Source organism: Notothenia rossii (genome assembly GCF_949606895.1).
Source record: "Notothenia rossii genome assembly, chromosome: 6".
Lineage (NCBI taxonomy): Eukaryota > Metazoa > Chordata > Actinopteri > Perciformes > Nototheniidae > Notothenia > Notothenia rossii.
Window position 1 is genome coordinate 82639764 of NC_136909.1, and position 18982 is coordinate 82658745.

Here is an 18982-nt window from a genome sequence, read left to right on the forward strand (position 1 = left end):
TTATACTTTTCATATGTATTATCTGTATTATCTGTGTTATTTTTGAGACAACGCAACGAGTCAAAATTCTCCGCTGTGTACAAACAGCGCTCTATCTGTCTGTCTGTCTGTGTGTGTCTGTGTGTGTCTGTCAACGCATTGGTCCAATCACATTCAGCATCCCGTCAGCGTTTTTTCCCCCCCACCAACACTCTGCGAATCAGAGGCACAGTAGGGCGGGTCTTCGCGGAATGCGGGTGGGAAAAATGTGTGTTTAAAAAAAAAAAAGTCAGAGCGAGAGTTAACAGCTCATCTAGTTGCATCTGTACTGTAGCTAGCAGCCTAGTTTCACCTACCGGGGACCCCGGGGCGGCATGGGGTGGCAACTGCCACCCTAAAAATAGGCGCTGCCACCCCAGTTGGCAGCTTTGTTTTGAAAGAAAAGTTGTGGCTCATCGGACATTTATGAGAGAACGTCTCTAATGTGCGAGTGCAAGTGAATGCAGCACAAGACACACGTCTTGTAACGCACGTCAACCCATGGCGCGAGCGTTGAAATATGATTGGCGGCGATTTCATTTGAACGGCACGGCGCAAAACGAGAAGCATTCGGACCATAGACTGATTCGGACCTAAGTACTGAAGGAATGAGGTATTTGCGGTCTACAATGACAGAGAAGAGACTGTCAAGTTTGGCTGTACATTGAATCAATGGCTGTTCATTTATTCAAAACGCACTAAAGCTTTGGATCTTACTAATTTTGTGAGGCGTTTTGCTGAACAAAATGGTAATCGCGGCATTCAGCTGTAATAGACATGATGCTCTGCTCACGGGATGAGCATACAAAACTGTTAAGATGATGACCTTACGTGTTTTTTCTTTGTGGGGGTCTGCCCCCAAAAAACTGTTCTAAGTCCTGAGAAAGTCAAATAAGACGGTGTGTAAAACTACACTGCCCAGCCAAAAAAAAGTAACCACTTTTTTTTAACTAGGCCAGTAGGTAAGGACTTTCCACTGGATAATAACTGAAGTATAAAATAATGCATGACTGAAGTGATGGAGACCATGTTTGAAGGCAAACAAAAAGAAGAAATAAAAGGTCAAATAAAGCAAATCCCCCTCTCAGATTCCACAGCAACCAGAAGAACATAAATACTGGCTGGTGATTTGATTAATCAGCTTTGTGATGGAATACAAAATGCACAGTGCATTTCCTTAGCTGTGGATGAGTCCACTGGCACCACTGACAATGCTCAGTTGCTGGTGTTTGTGAGTTTTTATGATGAGGCAAAGGGGGAGTTTGTTGAAGATGTGTTGGGCCTGACGAACCTCAGTGGACACACAAGGGGGCAAGACATTTATAAAGCAATGATGGGAATGCTGAATGAAAGAGGGTGCGGCTGCCTTTATTCATAACTGTGCAGCTCTGCGACTCTGAGGGATCAAGCACAGACGCAATAACAATGAAAACTGCTGCATACAGATTATTTTTGTTTTTGCAACCTCGTGTTAAGAATCTTGTTGCAATTGTTTAAAATGTTGAATGACCTTAATAATCGGACCTTTGTCTTATTAAAAAAAATTGTTTTGGACCTTTAACATTTGTATTTGAGTACCCCTGGCCTACAGCATTCACTCTTAATGTACTTATGAAATATATTTGAACTTTTTAACCCATTTTACACATGAACAGTGAATTAACAGTGATACAACGCACACCAGCATAGGCCTAGCTTAAATGCTAATGACATACAAACAAAATAAGTTAACCAAACAGTATAGTAGACTACTTTTAAAAAGATAATTACCTTAAACAGAGGGGGATGAATACCAACACACATCAGCACGAGACACCTTCAGGAGTGCCAAGGCATTACTAGCAGATCATCGCACAATTAACCCCACACAGAGGAGCAAAACCATAGACACCTTTGTTTCAGGTTAATTCGCAGTTTTCAGCCAGCTATTTAATGCATTAACGCCACCTACTGGCCTGGAGCGAGGAGCTGCAGAACAAAATGTTCACTATTATTTCTGTTGATTTTAAGGCATTAATTAGAATATTGCATGCTTTTTCTGATGTCTTTCTTGCAATTTTCCCCACGTAATATTCTGCTTCTCGATCTGTGTCATCTATGTGAAAGACATAGGCGAGGCGTGTGGTGCAGTGGGTTGTGGGTTGGTGTTGGGATCAGGGTTGCCCAGGTTCAAACCCCATCGTTGTGTCCCTGAGACACTTCACCCCAAATTTCTCCTGTGGGGATTGCCCACAGTATTGAGTATGTAAATCGCTTTGGATAAAAGCGTCTAACAAGTAACATGTAATGTAAAAACATTTAATATGTACTTTGTTTAAATCAATGCATTTGCTTCATTGTCTCTAAATTGACCAGTACCTGGGGATATAAAACAACTTAAAATCAAATAACATGTTACTGAGAAGTGACAGAAATGAACCTTTCTGAAGAAAAATACATCTTAAAAATTGGATTAGGCTTGTTGGTCACACGTAGCCATGTGTGCAGCTTGTAATAACAAAACAGCATTACAATTTGAGTCATTGTCACTTCTGTTTGCACGGTTTAGTTTGCTACTAACCAGACAGATTGTTTATATAACCAGACATGATATTGGAAGTCAACTTTTCCAGTATGAACAAACGTTGTATTTGTTCAGTCAAAAGCTTCTAACAGTGAGGCCTTTGGATAATCCTGAAGAACAAGGAAACACAATTTATGGAAACACGTTACGCTATTTTTCATTTGCATTCACACATTGGTCAGAACATCTCAGAAACAATCTCAAACACTGTATGTATTGGCTGAAAAACCACTACCTGTCTATTGTGGCATTTCAACATGAACAGACAGACATTTCCTGCATTTGGGTGAATAAGCTGGAAAGTGGCGATTTGGATCCGAGTGACTCACTCTCTCCACCTCACATCCTCCAGCAGGCAGACCTCCTCCTCACTGAGAACCACTGTTTCCTCCTCGCTGTTCGGAAAAAGAAGGAAAGACTTTCCAGCGTTTTTGTTTGCAGGAATGAGACGCTGTTTGTCATTAGGGGAACGTTTCTTCAACCCAACATGTCAAACGTTGGCTTAAAAGCATTTTGAGTAAACGTGACAAACAGTACAAAATAAGATAATCCTTTATAAATCCCACTGCAGGAAATAAGCAGAAAAGGGGATGGTGGAACAACAAATGAAGCAACAATAACAACAAGAACAACAACTCTATTTTACTTCTAATTTACTTATTTCTACATTTTACTTGCATATTTTTTTCTCTTTCACCATTTTTTGAATGTATTGTATTTCTTGAGTATATTGTATGTTGTACTGTTAAAACTACTCTTTAATCTATAAAGCATCTGACTGAATCTTGAGTCTATAGTTCAGTAACTTTGAGTATGAAATTGTGCACTGGTAATATCATTTCACACTTATTTTGGTTTCACGGAGCCATACAAAATGTCCTTTTTTGCTCTCCTTTTATTTCTGTTTGTTTCCACAGGATTTATTTAGGACATTTACTAATTATTTCCTTTCAGCCTGAATAACTGCTTTTCTTCATTTGATCTGCAGTTGATGCCAGAGGCTTTCCAACAGCCTCGAAAAGCTTTAAACAATGAATGTTCTGTGTTTGAACGTGTGTTTTAGATGTGTGTGAGGTCGACAATAAGATGCTGCTTCGATAGTCAGATAGAGATTGCATTCATTTAGATGACAGATGAGTAAGTGAAACCTCCTGAGACCAGGACATACAGGTGTGTGTGTGTGTGTGTGTGTGTGTGTGTGTGTGTGTGTGTGTGTGTGTGTGTGTGTGTGTGTGTGTGTGTGTGTGTGTGTGTGTGTGTGTGTGTGTGTGTGTGTGTGTCTTGTCAATTTCCGAGAACTGAAGCTCAATTTATCATCCTGTCTTCCTGGAAGCGGTGAGTCAGGAGTGATGATCACCTGCAGCACTCAAATTATAGGAGATACTTACCAAAATGAAATAGAAAATAAAGATAAACTGGTTCAGAAAGGGCTATTTTTATTTATAATTTCCAGTTACACTACTAAACACAATATACTGTATTTACAATATATACATAATCAGTACCTGCGGAGTCTTTGTAGTCTGTTCTAAAGCACACTGCTGCCCTCTGCTGTTTAAATGAGTTCACTGCAAGACAGAAAATAACCTTTTGAGATGTTAATGCAGTTTTTATTAACTACTTATCTTCAAGTCATCTCTAGTTTTATACATTGCCAGAAAAAAAATGTGCATATTTTTGTTTTCATGTAAAACAGACCATGTTCACCTCTTTCAAAATCTTCAAAATAAATAAATCAGAGAAGAAAAAAAACTCCTATGCTTAAACTATTTACATGTAGGGGGTAATGGTCTTTCAAAAGCAGACATTGCTTTGTTGTAAGGCAGGGGTGGGGAACCTCCGGCCTCCGGGCCGTATATGGCCCGCGAGAACATTTGCTACGGCCCTCGAGGTAATTTATAAACACACGCAAAAAAGAAAAAAATTCAAGAAATTTAGACCGCAAAATAACAAGCGAGTGCCTGTTTTTCCTGTTTTTCAGGGTCTTTGAACACAACACGAGCCTAACGTGTCATCACGTGGTATATGTCTCGTCTGACAGGAGTGTAGTTCTAACAGAGAGCACCAGAACGCGGTTCCGGGCCGAGACGCGTCTATCGTTTATTCTAAGAATATCCATAAAGAAAAAAAATCTGCTTACAGTTTTGTTTCATATGGATGTTGAGAGATGTGTCCATAGATCCATTAATTTTACTCTCAAAGTGCACGAGATTGATGCTTTTAACTTCAACATTAAAAAAAAATCTTCCTGGTTATTTGCAAATTATGGTGGAAAATAAGTATTTGGTCAATAACAAAAGTTCATATCAATACTTTGTAATATACCCTTTGTTGGCAATGACAGAGGTCAAACGTTCCCCCCCACTTAAATCATGTCCACATGGATATGAAACTAAATACATTTGCACACATCTTGTGTCCATATCTTTCTGTTTTGGTGGTCATGCCACGCTGCATGCATGTGCGTGTCATGGCCAAATATCTGGATTAAGAGGTTGCTTTTTCTTTGCACAGCATGAAAGAAAGGCGAAATGAATGGGCTGTGATTGTAGTTTTTTAAGCAGACGTTGAGTTCAATCATTTGTACGGCCCTCGGAGGATGTTGTACAAATTGAAATGGCCCTTGAGAGGAAAAAGGTTCCCCACCCCTGTTGTAAGGTATCACATGCCAAATTAAAGATGAAATTCACTGGTTTATTTGCTGCTAAATGACTTGCAAATTAGCATAAATGTCCCTTTAAAAAAAAAAAAGTGTTGCTATTTGAAATGTAGTTTTCAATAATTTCATGCAATAATAACTCCAAAAAGATGTGAAGGATATATTTTTAGTTGGTTTCAAAATGAATATATGAAAACCAGGGTTCATACACTTTTTCACCAATGATTTTCATTGACTTCTCCATGACCTTTACCTAATTTTCCATGACCACTCTTTCTCAGCGGTACCACTGAAAATGGTTTATTTGAACATGGAACAGGAAGATAAGGTCTGCATATGAAACATGTTGTACCTATCTAAAACAAATCAAAGAGTAGGCTTACTTCTACACGCTAAAGCAACTCAAATCTCTCACCAGCAAAACACCTCGACAGTTAAATGCCATTTTACGTTTCATTACTATACGATACAGTATTTATTATCATTATAGTATTACTATTTTGTCGATTAGCTAAAATATAAATTATATTTGATGCAACTTTAGTTACATTTCCATGACTTTTCCAAAACTTTGGGAAAAATATTGTTTTCCATAACTTTTCCAGGGCCTGGAATTAGCACTTTCAATTTCCATGACCTTTCCAGGTTTTTAATGACCGTTAACCCTTTAATGTAAAATAATACTGACGGTTTTCAGAAAAATATATGACTATTATAAAATACATAAAAAAAATAAAAAAGAGTAATTGCACAACAAAATGTCATAACGCTTACTTCACATAATTTATTTGGTTCACAATAAAAATGCATAGAACAGTATATACAGAAACAGCAAATATAACTTTATTGAAATAATCAAGTCATTCTAGGTATAAAAAAAAAAAACGATCACACTGAACGTGGATGAATCTTACACTTACAGCACAAACAAACATCAGGCACAGATTTGGTATTCACCTCGGACTGGTGTAACACGGAAATGCTTTATTCAATTACAAGTTCTCTGAACACTTGTAAATATGCGTTAATGGTTTTTAAAGAAAGGATTTAGCCAAAGTCCTTCAAAAGGATGGACTTGAGATAAATCCTGCCTAATTAAAAACCCTTTATAGCATGATAACTTCTTCTTTTGTTGGATATTTCCCCCCTAGTTTGCAGCTTTGTTTTTGATTTACAATTCCCTGTCGTATTGAGTAATACATCACCCTCCACAATCCTGGAGCTTCAGTTACATTTGTATGCACATAGATGGTAATATGTCGTTTTTGTATACTGAAACAACAGCTACAGAAGCTCAACAAAATGACATCCTGGCTGCTGAGCCCAGAGAAACACTGAGTGTGTATACACAGGAAGAAGGTCCTTCAAATGAAACTGTGGGAAGCTACATTCCAAACGAAAAGCGCAGTGACTGATACATGTTGAATATCAACATTCAAAAAGTGAACGTCAGCCTGTGAAACAAACACAACACGTTTCTAGGAATGACCTCTACAGCCAATCATCAGACAGAAGCAACATTTATGAAGTGATGATTACTTTTAAAAGCATGTAAACATTTCAAGTAGCCGCAAACTGTGTGCAGCACAATGTAATCTATTACTGGTGTGTGAAGAGAGTCATTTAAGTCTTCAGTCTGTTCTTCGCTCTCGTTTGCACATGTTACCTTTTTGTGTTTCTTTAATCCTACGTTGTGTAAGGACTGGAGTAGCAGTTATTAAACACAACCATAATTACAAAAATAACCTTTAATAACCTCACCGTGATTGTCTTAACTTCTTGTAAAGCCAAACCCAAATGTCTGACAACGATAAAGGAAAGAAATAACACAAAAATGGAGACATACGTTGCTCTAAATGATCATTGGGAGAGACAGAGGAGTCAAAAATAGACATAATGAAAGTGATTCTTGAACATTATACGCTTGAAATAGGTCTAGCACTCCAGTTTTGGGTCATGGAGTTGATCAGTGTGTGTAAAGCTAATCGTCTTACATGTTCACCCTCCTGACCAGCAGGGGGCGCTCTAACAGAGGCCGAGGATCTAAAGTGTTTCCACCAGATTCACACTGAAGGTCATAGGTCAGGTCTAGGGACATTTGGAGCAGAAATACTGTAGAAAATCCACTTTTTGAACTGAAATAAATCAGAGGATTGGCTTTAAATATGTGTACAGACATACATTCATGTGACAGATCTCTCTGATGGGTTTGAGAACGGAAAGAAGCATCTCCTTCACTGAGATATCTAAAAATGTGCATCTGAAACCCCTCACTGACTCTGTTTCACATACAGCTGAAAATACGTAACAGATGCCGCTAAATATGTGCAGCACTTCTCTTATTAAAGACTGTACAGTAGTGAGCCTTAATATAATATCCACCATTTTGAACATTCACCAACAACACGAAGACAACAAAACAGATATGTAACATTTTAAACGGAAGCCTTTAAATGATCAGTGAACGTTGCAGAGACATGACGTTAAGCCTCTGATTCTCTGACATTAAAGCAACATTTACCAGCACTCAACACTTCCCTCACAGACAGACGCTCAGCAGTGTGAAGAAAAAAGCACTTAGGTGCATATGAGCTTTGTCCTTTTGTGTAAAATGAGAACCTGAAGCAGAATTAATCAGCATTTGGATTTCAAAACCAAGCCCAGACCTGCTGAGCTTCACAGAGCCGGACTCACATTCCTGTTCCCTGAAAGCAAAGCGTGTATCCACTCCTCAAAACACGCCGGTTTGAAGCTCTATGGACTCATTGTTGCAACATTATCTACCAGTTAAAAAGAAACGAGACGCAGCTCAACATAATGGTTACAGGTATATCAAATACAGACTGAATCGTTTGGAGCTTACCGAAACTGAAAGATGGAGTTAAGGTTAAACAAACTAGTTTTTGTAAATTAACAGACTGAGTTTGAGTTGAAGCGATCCACATGTAAATACTTTAGGGAGTGTGGATGGGAATAGCAGCAGAAACTAATCCTCCAGCAACAGTTACGAGGACGTGTTCACCTCACACTCTCCTCCAGCAATAACCGTGACTTAATTATTTACCTTTTGAAATGTTTATACAGTCGAGAGTGCTGAAAACTGGACAGTGTGACGGCCCGTCGCAGAGCAGACACACAGTGTTAAAGCTTTACAAAGGCCGTATAAATAGTTGCGATATAAATATGTGCACGCAGAGAAAGACGCGGTCACTTTTGGTGAAGCTTGTTTCGACAGTGAAGCATGGTTAGGGATACGTAAGCCTGACATCGAGTCAAAATACTTTGGTGGCATCACATCCTTTCCTCTTCTCTAGAGGCATCGACTTTTAACCGTGTGACCATTTGAATAACTTCTGAACTTAAAGCTGCCAAATCTTAAATCGCGACCCTGTTCAAAATAAAATAATTGTCTTTGAACCATCCTCAAAATGTCTTTTTAGTATCATCACTGGCAGTTGAGGTCGGGGCTGCTGAGCCAGGCCCAGATCTGGATCATCTCCTGCGGGGTCCGGGGGTGAACCAGCATTAAGCTCTTGTAGGCGCAAGGGTTCGAGCGGTACTTCTCCTCTATGTTAAAGGTCCTGAAGCCTTTGTGCTTCTCGGGGGCCAACCCGAGTTTCCTAAGACACATCCCCGTGTAGACGTCGTCTATCGGGTACAGCGCCACGTGCTGCGAGGCGTTGTGTAAGCGAGCAGCGATGTCCCCGGAGTACAGGTACCCCCCCCCTCCGGCGTACGGAGGATACATCCCCACGTACATGCTCTCCGGGATAAAGTATTTCACCTTCTTGTCCCGGTGCGGCCCAGCGTTTGTGATCACGTCGCCCACAAACAGGTCCCTGGCTTTGGGCTCCGAGAGGCCCTTGAGGAAGTCCAGGATGCGGAAAGTGTTGACGAAGACGTCGTCGTCTCCTTTGAAGATGAACTTGGCCCCGGGGCAGCGCCTCTGGATCCACTCCAGGAACAGCACCTCTTTGACGGTCAGGTTGAAGAAGGAGTCCCTGTAATCCCACTGGATGATGTCTTTGTGGCGGGTGCTCTCGTAGCGCAGCATCTCGGAGAGGTCCGGGTGGTGGTCCCCCGCTGTGGCGTTACCCAGGAGGAAGATGGTCACCACCGTCTGATTGGCTATCAGCCCGGCCCGGCCCCAGGACTGACGGATGGCCTGTCGGCGGTCGAAGTGTGGCGCTAAGGACTTGACGGCCAGCAGCAGGAAGGGCGGTTTCTTACAGACGGCCGGCTGGTCCACTATCAGAGGGTAGGAGCGGCAGTGCATGTAGAGCAGGAAGTCCTTGAAGCGCCCCGGCAGGGAGTTGTAATCCTTCACCTGCGTGGTCACCCTGACGTTAGGCTGGCAGGGGTCGGAGATCAACCCGGTCTCATTTAACCACTCGGGTGTGTCGGCGAGGCTGTAGTTGGCCACCAGGACCGGGTTGTTCTGGAGGTCCAGGACCTGCTGCTGCCGGTTCCAGTACGCAGCGCTGGGAGCCAGTTTGCTCCAGAAGGGTTTGGAGGGGATTTGGACTTTGTTGCGGTCGTTTTTGTCCTGGTTGCTCTGTCGGGAGATGATGATGAAGATGAAGAGGTTGACCATCATCACCGTCACCAGAAGCTTCAACCTCCTCCACAGCAGCGCCATGACAGAGTCCTGCAGCCGTCACCACCTGAGACACAGAAAGATGAAGAAGATGAGGAGAAGGAACATACTTTGGGTCCCTATAGCTCGCTGCATTAAACCGTATCAAGGTGGATTCATAACCTGGAAGGACTTGTGTCTGGTTTCTCGTGGACAAAATGGACTCTTTACTGCGTAGAAGTTGTATTTAAAGTTTGTGTGGTTATACATACAAGTTTCAAATGCTTTTTTATAACATGCCATACGGGGAGCTGCTTTCTGTCTGTCTGTGTTGGTCCTTAAATTAAACAGTTTGGTTACTGGTTGTATTGCGCTTCTTAGAAATAACATATGCACCAGATTAGATTTTTGAAAAAAATATCAATAAAAAAAGACAAACACTTCAGAATACACACGGTATTAACGTACTGTCCACAAACCCAACAACAGGTTGACAGTGCAAATGCATGGAAAGCAGCTGCTGACCTGAATAAGCAAACAAATCAAATCATTTGAATAATTGTCACATGCACGGAGTCATGGCAAGTAGAGGACGACTGTTTTACAAGAGGTAACAATAAAGTGACCTGTCTCTCCTAAGATTTACAATGCAGAGTTAGCATGAAGACCTTTCTTCACAGCATCAAGTCCATTTAATGACTTTCTTTTAACCAACGGGTGTACAGTCACAGCGCTGTGTCACATGAACTATCAGTGAAGACCTGTTTGTAGAAGGTATTTCATGCATCCACGCCTTTTAGGAGCTTGGTCAGTCTCGACAGGAATCCCTGATGGGAAAATCGATGTTTAGGGTAATGATCATGTGCTTTCCATTTCAGGGAAAGTCTCTGTTTGTATGGTCACTCGGTCAGGGCTGGAGCGATGTGGAAGTGTGCAGTTTCATCACTTATGTCTTTGAGAACGGAAGTAGGGAAAATGTGTTTTAACCACAAGACCACTGTGACACAGAGTCATGAGGACACATTGATTAAAAACGCTGGGGGGAAACTAAGGAAGAGACTAAATATCATATTAACAGGAGCGAGTTTGTCTCAAATACACGTCAAACAGGTGATGGTTGGGGTTTAACCTGTTAACCACGAGTTAGATCACAGATATTCTGTCCAGTATTTCTGCAATACAATCCCACTAACTTGTTGCTTTTGGTCAAATTAACCAATTAAAAACACACTGTGTAACAATTTGTGCTCCCAAGTGAAATTTAGATTTCCATTTTGTGGGAGTTTTCTCCTAACCCTTTGCCAAACACACACTATACAAATATATACAAATAAGAATAAATCCGTTAAAACGTCAGATAGAAAAGGGGACTTTCCCTCATTATACTATATCTAGTTGTGGGACACGCATGACTTCTGTTTTCAATATATTTCATAGTATTTCAGAAAGAACACCCATGCTCCCAAAGACGAAATATAGAGTGATAAGAAAATGACTGCATCTCAGAAACTACAAGAAGCCCCATGAAGTGTTACAAAAATATGTAATATGGAAGACATTCAATAAACACAATATAACCTTTTATTTATCCCTTTCAAAAGTACGTCTGTTCAAGATTTCAAAACTTTAGACCAATCGGAATAAACGTCTTTATTTATTGTAAATATAGTATTGAGAGCTGGGTTATTCTTTAAACTCCGAACTAACCCAACAAGAGTCCAGTTATCCAGTAGGACAGTGGTTCCCAACCTGGGGGGCGCCAAAGACCGCAGGGGGGGCGCCAGGCCTCAGATGATTTGAGGCCAAATATCATATTTAGACTTTTTTTTTATTTTTTACTTTTTACATATAATTGTAACGCAATACATGATTGTCACCTAAAGCCTTGTCTCTACATTACAATAAAATATAGAAAATAATTGATTAATTCGTTTTAATAAAAATTTGAGTTAGTAGCTGTTAAAGACATAAAAAGACAGAAGTGTATAATGCTTTTCTGGATAAGCGCATTTTTTAAAACATAGTCATTGTCCATGCCGGTTTCAGTTGGATTATTTGTCAGTTGCTCCGATCAGATCGGTCTCCTCCATTTTGTAGATTATTTTCGACTTTTGAATCCACATAAACACATCGGCAAACTCCGGCTTACTTTGAGCATGTGTTTTAAACAGTTTAATCCCTTTTTGAATTGTTTCCACTTCCGCGCTGTCCTTTAATTTCTTCATACAGCGGGAATCGAAATGAATGAATCCAACTTCCAACAGGAGTCATTTGGGGGGCTCTTGGGAAAAAAGGTTGGGAACCCCTGCAGTAGGACATGTGCACGGACAGATAGTTATCACAACCATTAAAGATGAACTGGGAGGTCAAGCTAGATTCCAAACTAAATACACTAAAACAATTAGTATAATTATCTGCCATAATAAAAGTTATAATGTAACCTATACTGATGTTAAGTCATTTGCATTACAACCGTTGAAAAATGCCATGTGTCTTTTGTTTAAGGATGTACCATGTTTACTTAATAAAATGGTTGGTAGACAGTTTCAATGTCATCTGAGGATGTATTGTCACCTTGGTTTCCCCTTTTTGGCCGAGTCAAGTGGACAAAAAAAGAAAGAAATGAGGACAGCATGTGAGCAGAGGGTCCGGACAAACAATACAGCCTTTCAGGAGGTGGGGGTCTGCCTCAGGTTTCTGCTTGGCAGGCGCACACATCCACCGACTACATTCTTTTCTCCTCTTACTAAAAATGTCTTTATTCTCATTTCCTTTATTTTCTGAGCCTCCCATTCCACGTTTCTTTCCTCTTGTTCATGCTTCCACCTAGACTACATTTGCAGAAGCCACTCGTAGGGATCTCATTCAGTCATTGAAAGACAACATCATTGAAATTCTCTCGGTAATAACCTTTCTAGGCCAGCAACCACACGTTAAACGAGCCACGGTTATTAAAACCAACTGATAGCTGTCAGAAGAGCATGGGCAGGAAACAAATCGGAGGGAGGAGTAAAGACACGCAACAAATCCACCAAACAGACTACATTATTCTCTTGGAATAAAATCACACTTATATATTCAGTTTAATATTCAATATTCCATCAGTCACATACTTATGTATATACAATACCTTGCTTTATATCTTGGTGTTGTTCATTTGGAAATTCAACATGTATACTTTCTACTTTCTTGTTTATTTCTTGTCTTTGAATTTTTATTGTACAATGCCATGTCTTTTTATGCTGCTGCAACACAAACATGGCCCAGATTGGGATCAATAAAGTTCTACCTTATCTTATCTCATGATCACTACATGACCACAACGGCCTACTTTAAAGGGGACCTATCATGCAAAATGCACTTTTGTGCGTCTTTTATACATGAATGTGTGTCCCCGGTGTTCCAGGGAACTCACCAAGTGTCAGAAAACACAACCCTCTCTATTTTTCTCCATACCCAAATCTCTAAAAAAGGGGCTGCAACGGATCTGATACAGACTGATCCAGATTTGAACACTTCTATGACATCACAGAAGTGGCGCTACGGCTATTGGGCCAACTCCACCAATCGGGAGGAGACAGCCACGGACATTGCCGTTGGAAAGCGCTGGAGACGCTGTAGTACATATGCCAGGCCTGTAGATGGTGCTGTTCTCACAGAATCAGCCCATGCAAAGACAGTGTTAAATTGAGCGAAATGAGGAATGGCTAAAATGCATGATCTGTTTGGTATTTTGAAAAATAAAAAGTATAAATATGCCTTATATAGGTATGGTCCTACACTGTATTATTCAAATATAGCATGATAGGTCCACTTTAACTTTCACAGTTTAATTGTGAGGATATCAATATCAAAGAACATGTGTCATGTATAAACAACATCTTGAAACCAGAAAAAACAAAAAAACGATATCCGACTGCTGATAGAAATATATGATGGATGGTGGTAAGGTGCAGCTTTTGCTCTGACTGTCAGCCAACATGCCAGAGGGCGAGTTATGAAAGAAAAAAATGTCTCTGCATCTGGGAGATATTATGGTCATACATATTGCATTTGCTGTTATTTATTTTGTTACTTCTTGACCCTTCCCAAGTCAAATCCTTGTTTGCAAAAAAGAAAAGATTGCAGTCATGATAGCAACTCCGTGATACCTTCAGAATGATGCTAAATGCTAACATGCTCACAATGCTAACATACTGATGTTGCCATGTTACTAAAGCATGTTATCTTGATTGAATGAATACAAAGTACAGCTGATGTCGGGAAATGAATGTATCAAGCATCATTTACTGACAATCCATCCAAAAGTTGTTAGAACTATTCACTCAAAATCACAAAGGACAACCATATGGTGGCGCTAGAGGAAAAGTCAGGATCATTAAAAACATCAGTGTACTGTAATCCAGCCAATACTGGGATATTTCAGTTTGATGTAAGACTATAACATGACGATTAGTAGTTAGTCCAGTATGTATTAAAAAGTAGTGAATAAAGAACAGTATTTCAAACTTCTAGGAGCCTTAAAAGTGGGGTTAGGTCATTTTGGGGAAACCAGCTCGAGTGCGCTAGAATTTGAAAATACACAGCCGGAAAAAATCTGCCACTTCCTTACAGAGCCCCTCCTCCAACACACACGCACATGACCAATGAGGGCACGAGATAAGTTTGTGCACAGATGGAAGGCTGACAGGCAGGTAGGCCATCCAGTTACTTTAGCCGGCCCGGCTCAGATGATTGGTCGTGCTTTTTACAGCGCCACGGCTTCCACAGATTACATTTATTGTCAAAGCACTTATATATTCATTGCTATCGGGATGTTAAGAGCATTCCATGGAATATAACAAAAAGTGTATCTCGAGCCGGTTTCTCAAACTTACCTACCCCACCTTTAAGGGAGCCATATAGAAATATATACTATCATGCATATATAAAAACAACAAGAATATTGGTCGTTTTTGCTTGAAAATGACTGAAATGATTAATCCATGAAACAAAAAGATGATGATTCATTATTGGTCCTTCTACAAATGGATAAATTGGCCAAACACTTTGGCGGCGGACCAACTAATTGACATTGGAAATCTCTGATTGTGATAAATATTAAAAGTCTAAAAAAGGAACATAAAGAAAGAGAAACTCAACAGCTTACAGAGCTTCACATGCTGTGTGTATATGCTAACATTTCCACTGAAAATTGCTTTTGGTAAACACATGTATAATTGACTCAGGCTTCAGAGTGTTTATCTTCCTCTGCACCGCTGCACGTTCACATCCTGCCTCTGTATCATGTATCTCTCTCTCTCCTAGCAACAGGTCTGCACTGCTGAGCCTGTTTGCTCTCTTTCCTCCTTATCATTATTCCCCCTCTCCTCCTCTCCTCTTCAATGTTGCTCACATGTACATGCAAACAGAGCGGTCCCCACAGCACCCTGAAGGTCTATCGGGGTTATATGTATGACTGAAAGGAAAAAGGAACAGCACAGACAGCCTCCTTTCTTTTCCAAATGGATGGCTACTCTTCGCTCTCCTCTGCATCCCCGTACAAACAAGGAGACTTCTGGGAAATGAGTGGGTAGGAGGGGTAATTGTAAAGAAGGAACAACATGTTGACAAGACCACAGCTTCCCTACGTCTAATTAAGCATCAGTCGAGCAGAGCTAAACATACACCTACCTGCATCAGCCTGGACATCGGCTGTCTCAGTGCGGACAATACATCGAACACTGATTCAGGTACTTTGTTTGAGAAGACGGCAGCCATCTGTGTTTGGATCAAGATGTTGGAAACTATTGCAGACTCGTTTTAGTTTTAATTCCTTAAAACAGAGCAGTTATAAGACTGTTAAACCCCTGAAGTGTCACCATTCAAATATGATACACTGTTGATTTGTTTATCTGTTTATAGTCCCTATTTCCATATATGTATACTACACTTACAGTATACAGAGTGTTAAAGTACTGTGATAACATTAGATTAGATATTCTTTATTGATCCCCAAAAAATTTTTTGTTACAGCAGCATGAAACAGAGCTTGCACATAAATAAACAAATACGTTTATTGTATTTTGCATTGTGGGAGGATCCGGACTGCAGCCATTGTGCATACAACAAATAAAGCCTTTTAATCTTTGACTGACTCAACCCCCCTCACACAAAGTCAACGTGCTTTCCCTTCATTATTCAAATGCAAACTGTTTCGATGCTGCTGTGGTTTCTGTGGTTTTTCTAGTTGCAACTTTCACCAAAAACAAAAACTATGCATCAGTAGTAACCAAATGAACCTTAGTACTGTAGTTAAGTGAAGTGCCTCATCATTCTACTCAAGCACTCCCATTTCCTGCCAGGATTCAATTAGTCTAATATATAAATGACTATTAAACATTTTAATCAAGAATGATCACCCGGTGTCATTAGTTGAATTATGAATATAGCAGTCTAATGCGTCATGCAGGCCTTGTGTGATGCTTAACAATATATTCCTGACTTATACCAACCTTCACAATGGACTGAACTTAATGTAAAATACTTAATACAAAAAGGAAATATGCCGCTTCATTCTACCAGACAACGTTTTCAATTCATTATCTAGCATGTTGTTCTCCTGACTATTCCACGACAATCGATCACAAAGATTAACGCGTGGAACTGAAAAGCTGCTATGGTGTAAAGTACGTTTCTTAAGTGTTTCAAAGTGAATATTCTTCTTGTTTTGGTTGAGGCACTCTTTTAGTAAAATGAGTCAGAACTGAAAAATTAGCAGCAAAAATCAGGGGAAAATACGCTTAAACTCAGAGAGCACAATTTGAACTGTGACGGTGTTTTTCTTACAAATGCTAACCTAATCTTTAAAAACAATCTGCTTGTACATATGATATCAAGATCAGACAATCTGTAGTATTCATTGACATTGCTGGTTAGACCCTGCCAACAGCAAGAGAGCCAGGTGGACTTTGATGCAGATTTTGTATTTCATTAATCATCAGAGACTGCAGCTCTGTGATTATATCTGGCAGTCATTGACCAGACAATGCCAGCCAGTGTTTGAACATTACTGTGTTCACCCGATAAAAGGTCCACAGAAGGGAGGCGTGGGGGATGGGTGTGAGAAAATCGAAAACAATGGCTGTGGCAGGTAAAAAAGTGTGTGTGTGTGTGTGTGTGTGTGTGTGTGTGTGTGTGTGTGTGTGTGTGTGTGTGTGTGTGTGTGTGTGTGTGTGTGTGTGTGTGTGTGTGTGTGTGTGTGTGTGTGTGTGTGTGTGTTTCAGGGTTCATCACATATTGAATCAAATGATATGTACTTTATTTGACATTTAAATGTTTTGTCCCTAACCCTTTGTAAATGTTATTATAGTTTTTATACTGCTTCTACCGTTAAACAACATCACCATTACACACCAAAGGCAAATTCCTAGCATGTGTAAACCTACTTGGCAAACATTGTTAACCTTAGGGCTTATTGTTAAGTGTGAGCACATTTAAGGACACATATTACACAGCTTTTTGGAAATATAATGTGACGTCTATGCATGTGTGAGAGTGTCACATTGTGTTTCTGAAGGTGTGAGTGAGGGTCTTACCTGTGCAGGTTCGGGGGTTTCCTCCGCTTGTGTCGTCTTGGCTCCTCTCAGCTCTTACCCCATTCTTTGTCCCGCCCTCTTGAGAACAGCAGCCAATGGGGAGGGAGGATCAGGGAGGGAGGCCGGTGAGAAGGGAGGGAGGGGGAGGTTCAAACCTGAAACCAGATTAAAAAATGTGTGTCAATATGGCTAAAGGACAATGCTAACAGTTAGCCTACGCAACATATTCACTTTGGGCTGGCAGAGAAGTCAAAGCTTCATATGTTTTGTTAACAGGTCTCCACCCTGTTTTTCTCTTCAGTAACAGACCGGATGGTTAAGTAACCGATCACAATCTAGTTTCACTCTCCATTACAACTTAACTAAACTAACCCAGGAGATGTCTCATGCTGATTAACTGTTTTTCAGTTCTGGTTAGACATCCACCTCCCAAATACTGACCTAGCTTCACAGGCTTGTTGTTCTGAGTCATAGCAGTTTCACATGACATTATCTGGCCCAGAAAAGCAAGTTTTTCTAAACCCCCCAGAGTGACTGCATGACACTGGGTTTGTCATCTACATAACGGTAAAGTTATCAGGTTACTACAGAAACTTAAATGGAGTTGGGCTGATTTAAAAACAAAAATGAATTTCCAGAGATGGAATCAAGACATCAATACCCCAAGTTTTGCACAAAGGTATCATTCAACACACAAACAGATACCAACCCTATACACTTTATATACCATTTAAACAGTTTACACTTTCTTACTGGGGGGAAAACATGAAACATGAAAGACCCAGACAGAGTTGCAGATGTTCTTCCGCTCTAATAGCCGTTTTTAGGGATTTTCATTGAGTGCACAGACATTTGAGCTCTCCCATGTCAGTTTCCCTCCCAAGGCTTAGTGCACTTTATGTTTGGGGCTTTCAGACTCATGCAGACAAGCCGCTGCATGCCGCTCCGTCCTGCTTTCTGTCCAAAACAACGCCCATATCTCTGGAGAGCGTGATGATGATTAAGGATAACCCCGATATTCCCGTTTGAAGAGAAGAAAGTTATGAACGTCCTGTTCAGATTGCGTGTATTTGGTATGCATTTAAATGTTTTGTACATTTCCAATTTCTTGTAAATGTTTTTTTATAAATGTTGCTATATTTGTCTTTTTCTACACATTTTTTCTCTTTCTTTGATTATGCAGCATTATACACCGAAGCAAATTCCTCCTATATATAACCCTACTTGGTCATAAACCTGATTCTGATATGCAGGTAGGAGTTGATTACAATTCAATAATGTGTCTTAAAAGTTAAAGTGCACCTATCATGCTATTTTTAGGCAGTAGCATAGGTCTCAGATATATATTAAACATGTCTATGAAGTGTTTTGCTCAAAATACCAAACAGATCACCCATTCTAGCCATGCCTCGTATCCCTCTATTTCACTTCCTGTTTCAAAAGTGCTCATGCGGGACCCGGCAGCTAGTGTCTAAACTAAATACTGTCGTGATGAAACGCCATATCATGGATTATCAAGGATTATCTCTGAAACAGTATGGAGCTCAAAGGCTTTCTCTCTTGCCGGTTATACCACAAGGTGAGTTCCT

The 18982-nt window shown here is 40.3% G+C and overlaps 1 protein-coding gene across 1 annotated transcript; it reads right to left on the bottom strand.

Moving 5' to 3' along the window:
* Positions 1 to 6004: 6004 nt before the first annotated feature.
* On the bottom strand, positions 6005 to 17790 carry b3gnt2b (UDP-GlcNAc:betaGal beta-1,3-N-acetylglucosaminyltransferase 2b). The gene is made up of 2 exons (XM_079688784.1): positions 17394 to 17790; positions 6005 to 9904 (listed from the first exon to the last, which is right to left on the bottom strand). The coding sequence occupies exon 2, from the start codon at positions 9877 to 9879 to the stop codon at positions 8686 to 8688; it is 1194 nt and encodes a 397-aa protein (XP_079544910.1). The 5' UTR covers positions 9880 to 9904; positions 17394 to 17790; the 3' UTR covers positions 6005 to 8685.
* Between the last annotated feature and the right edge of the window lie 1192 nt (positions 17791 to 18982).

Bases quoted from the DNA above. Each gene is read 5' to 3' on its own strand.
- b3gnt2b (XM_079688784.1), bottom strand. From the start codon at position 9,879: ATGGCGCTGCTGTGGAGGAGGTTGAAGCTTCTGGTGACGGTGATGATG.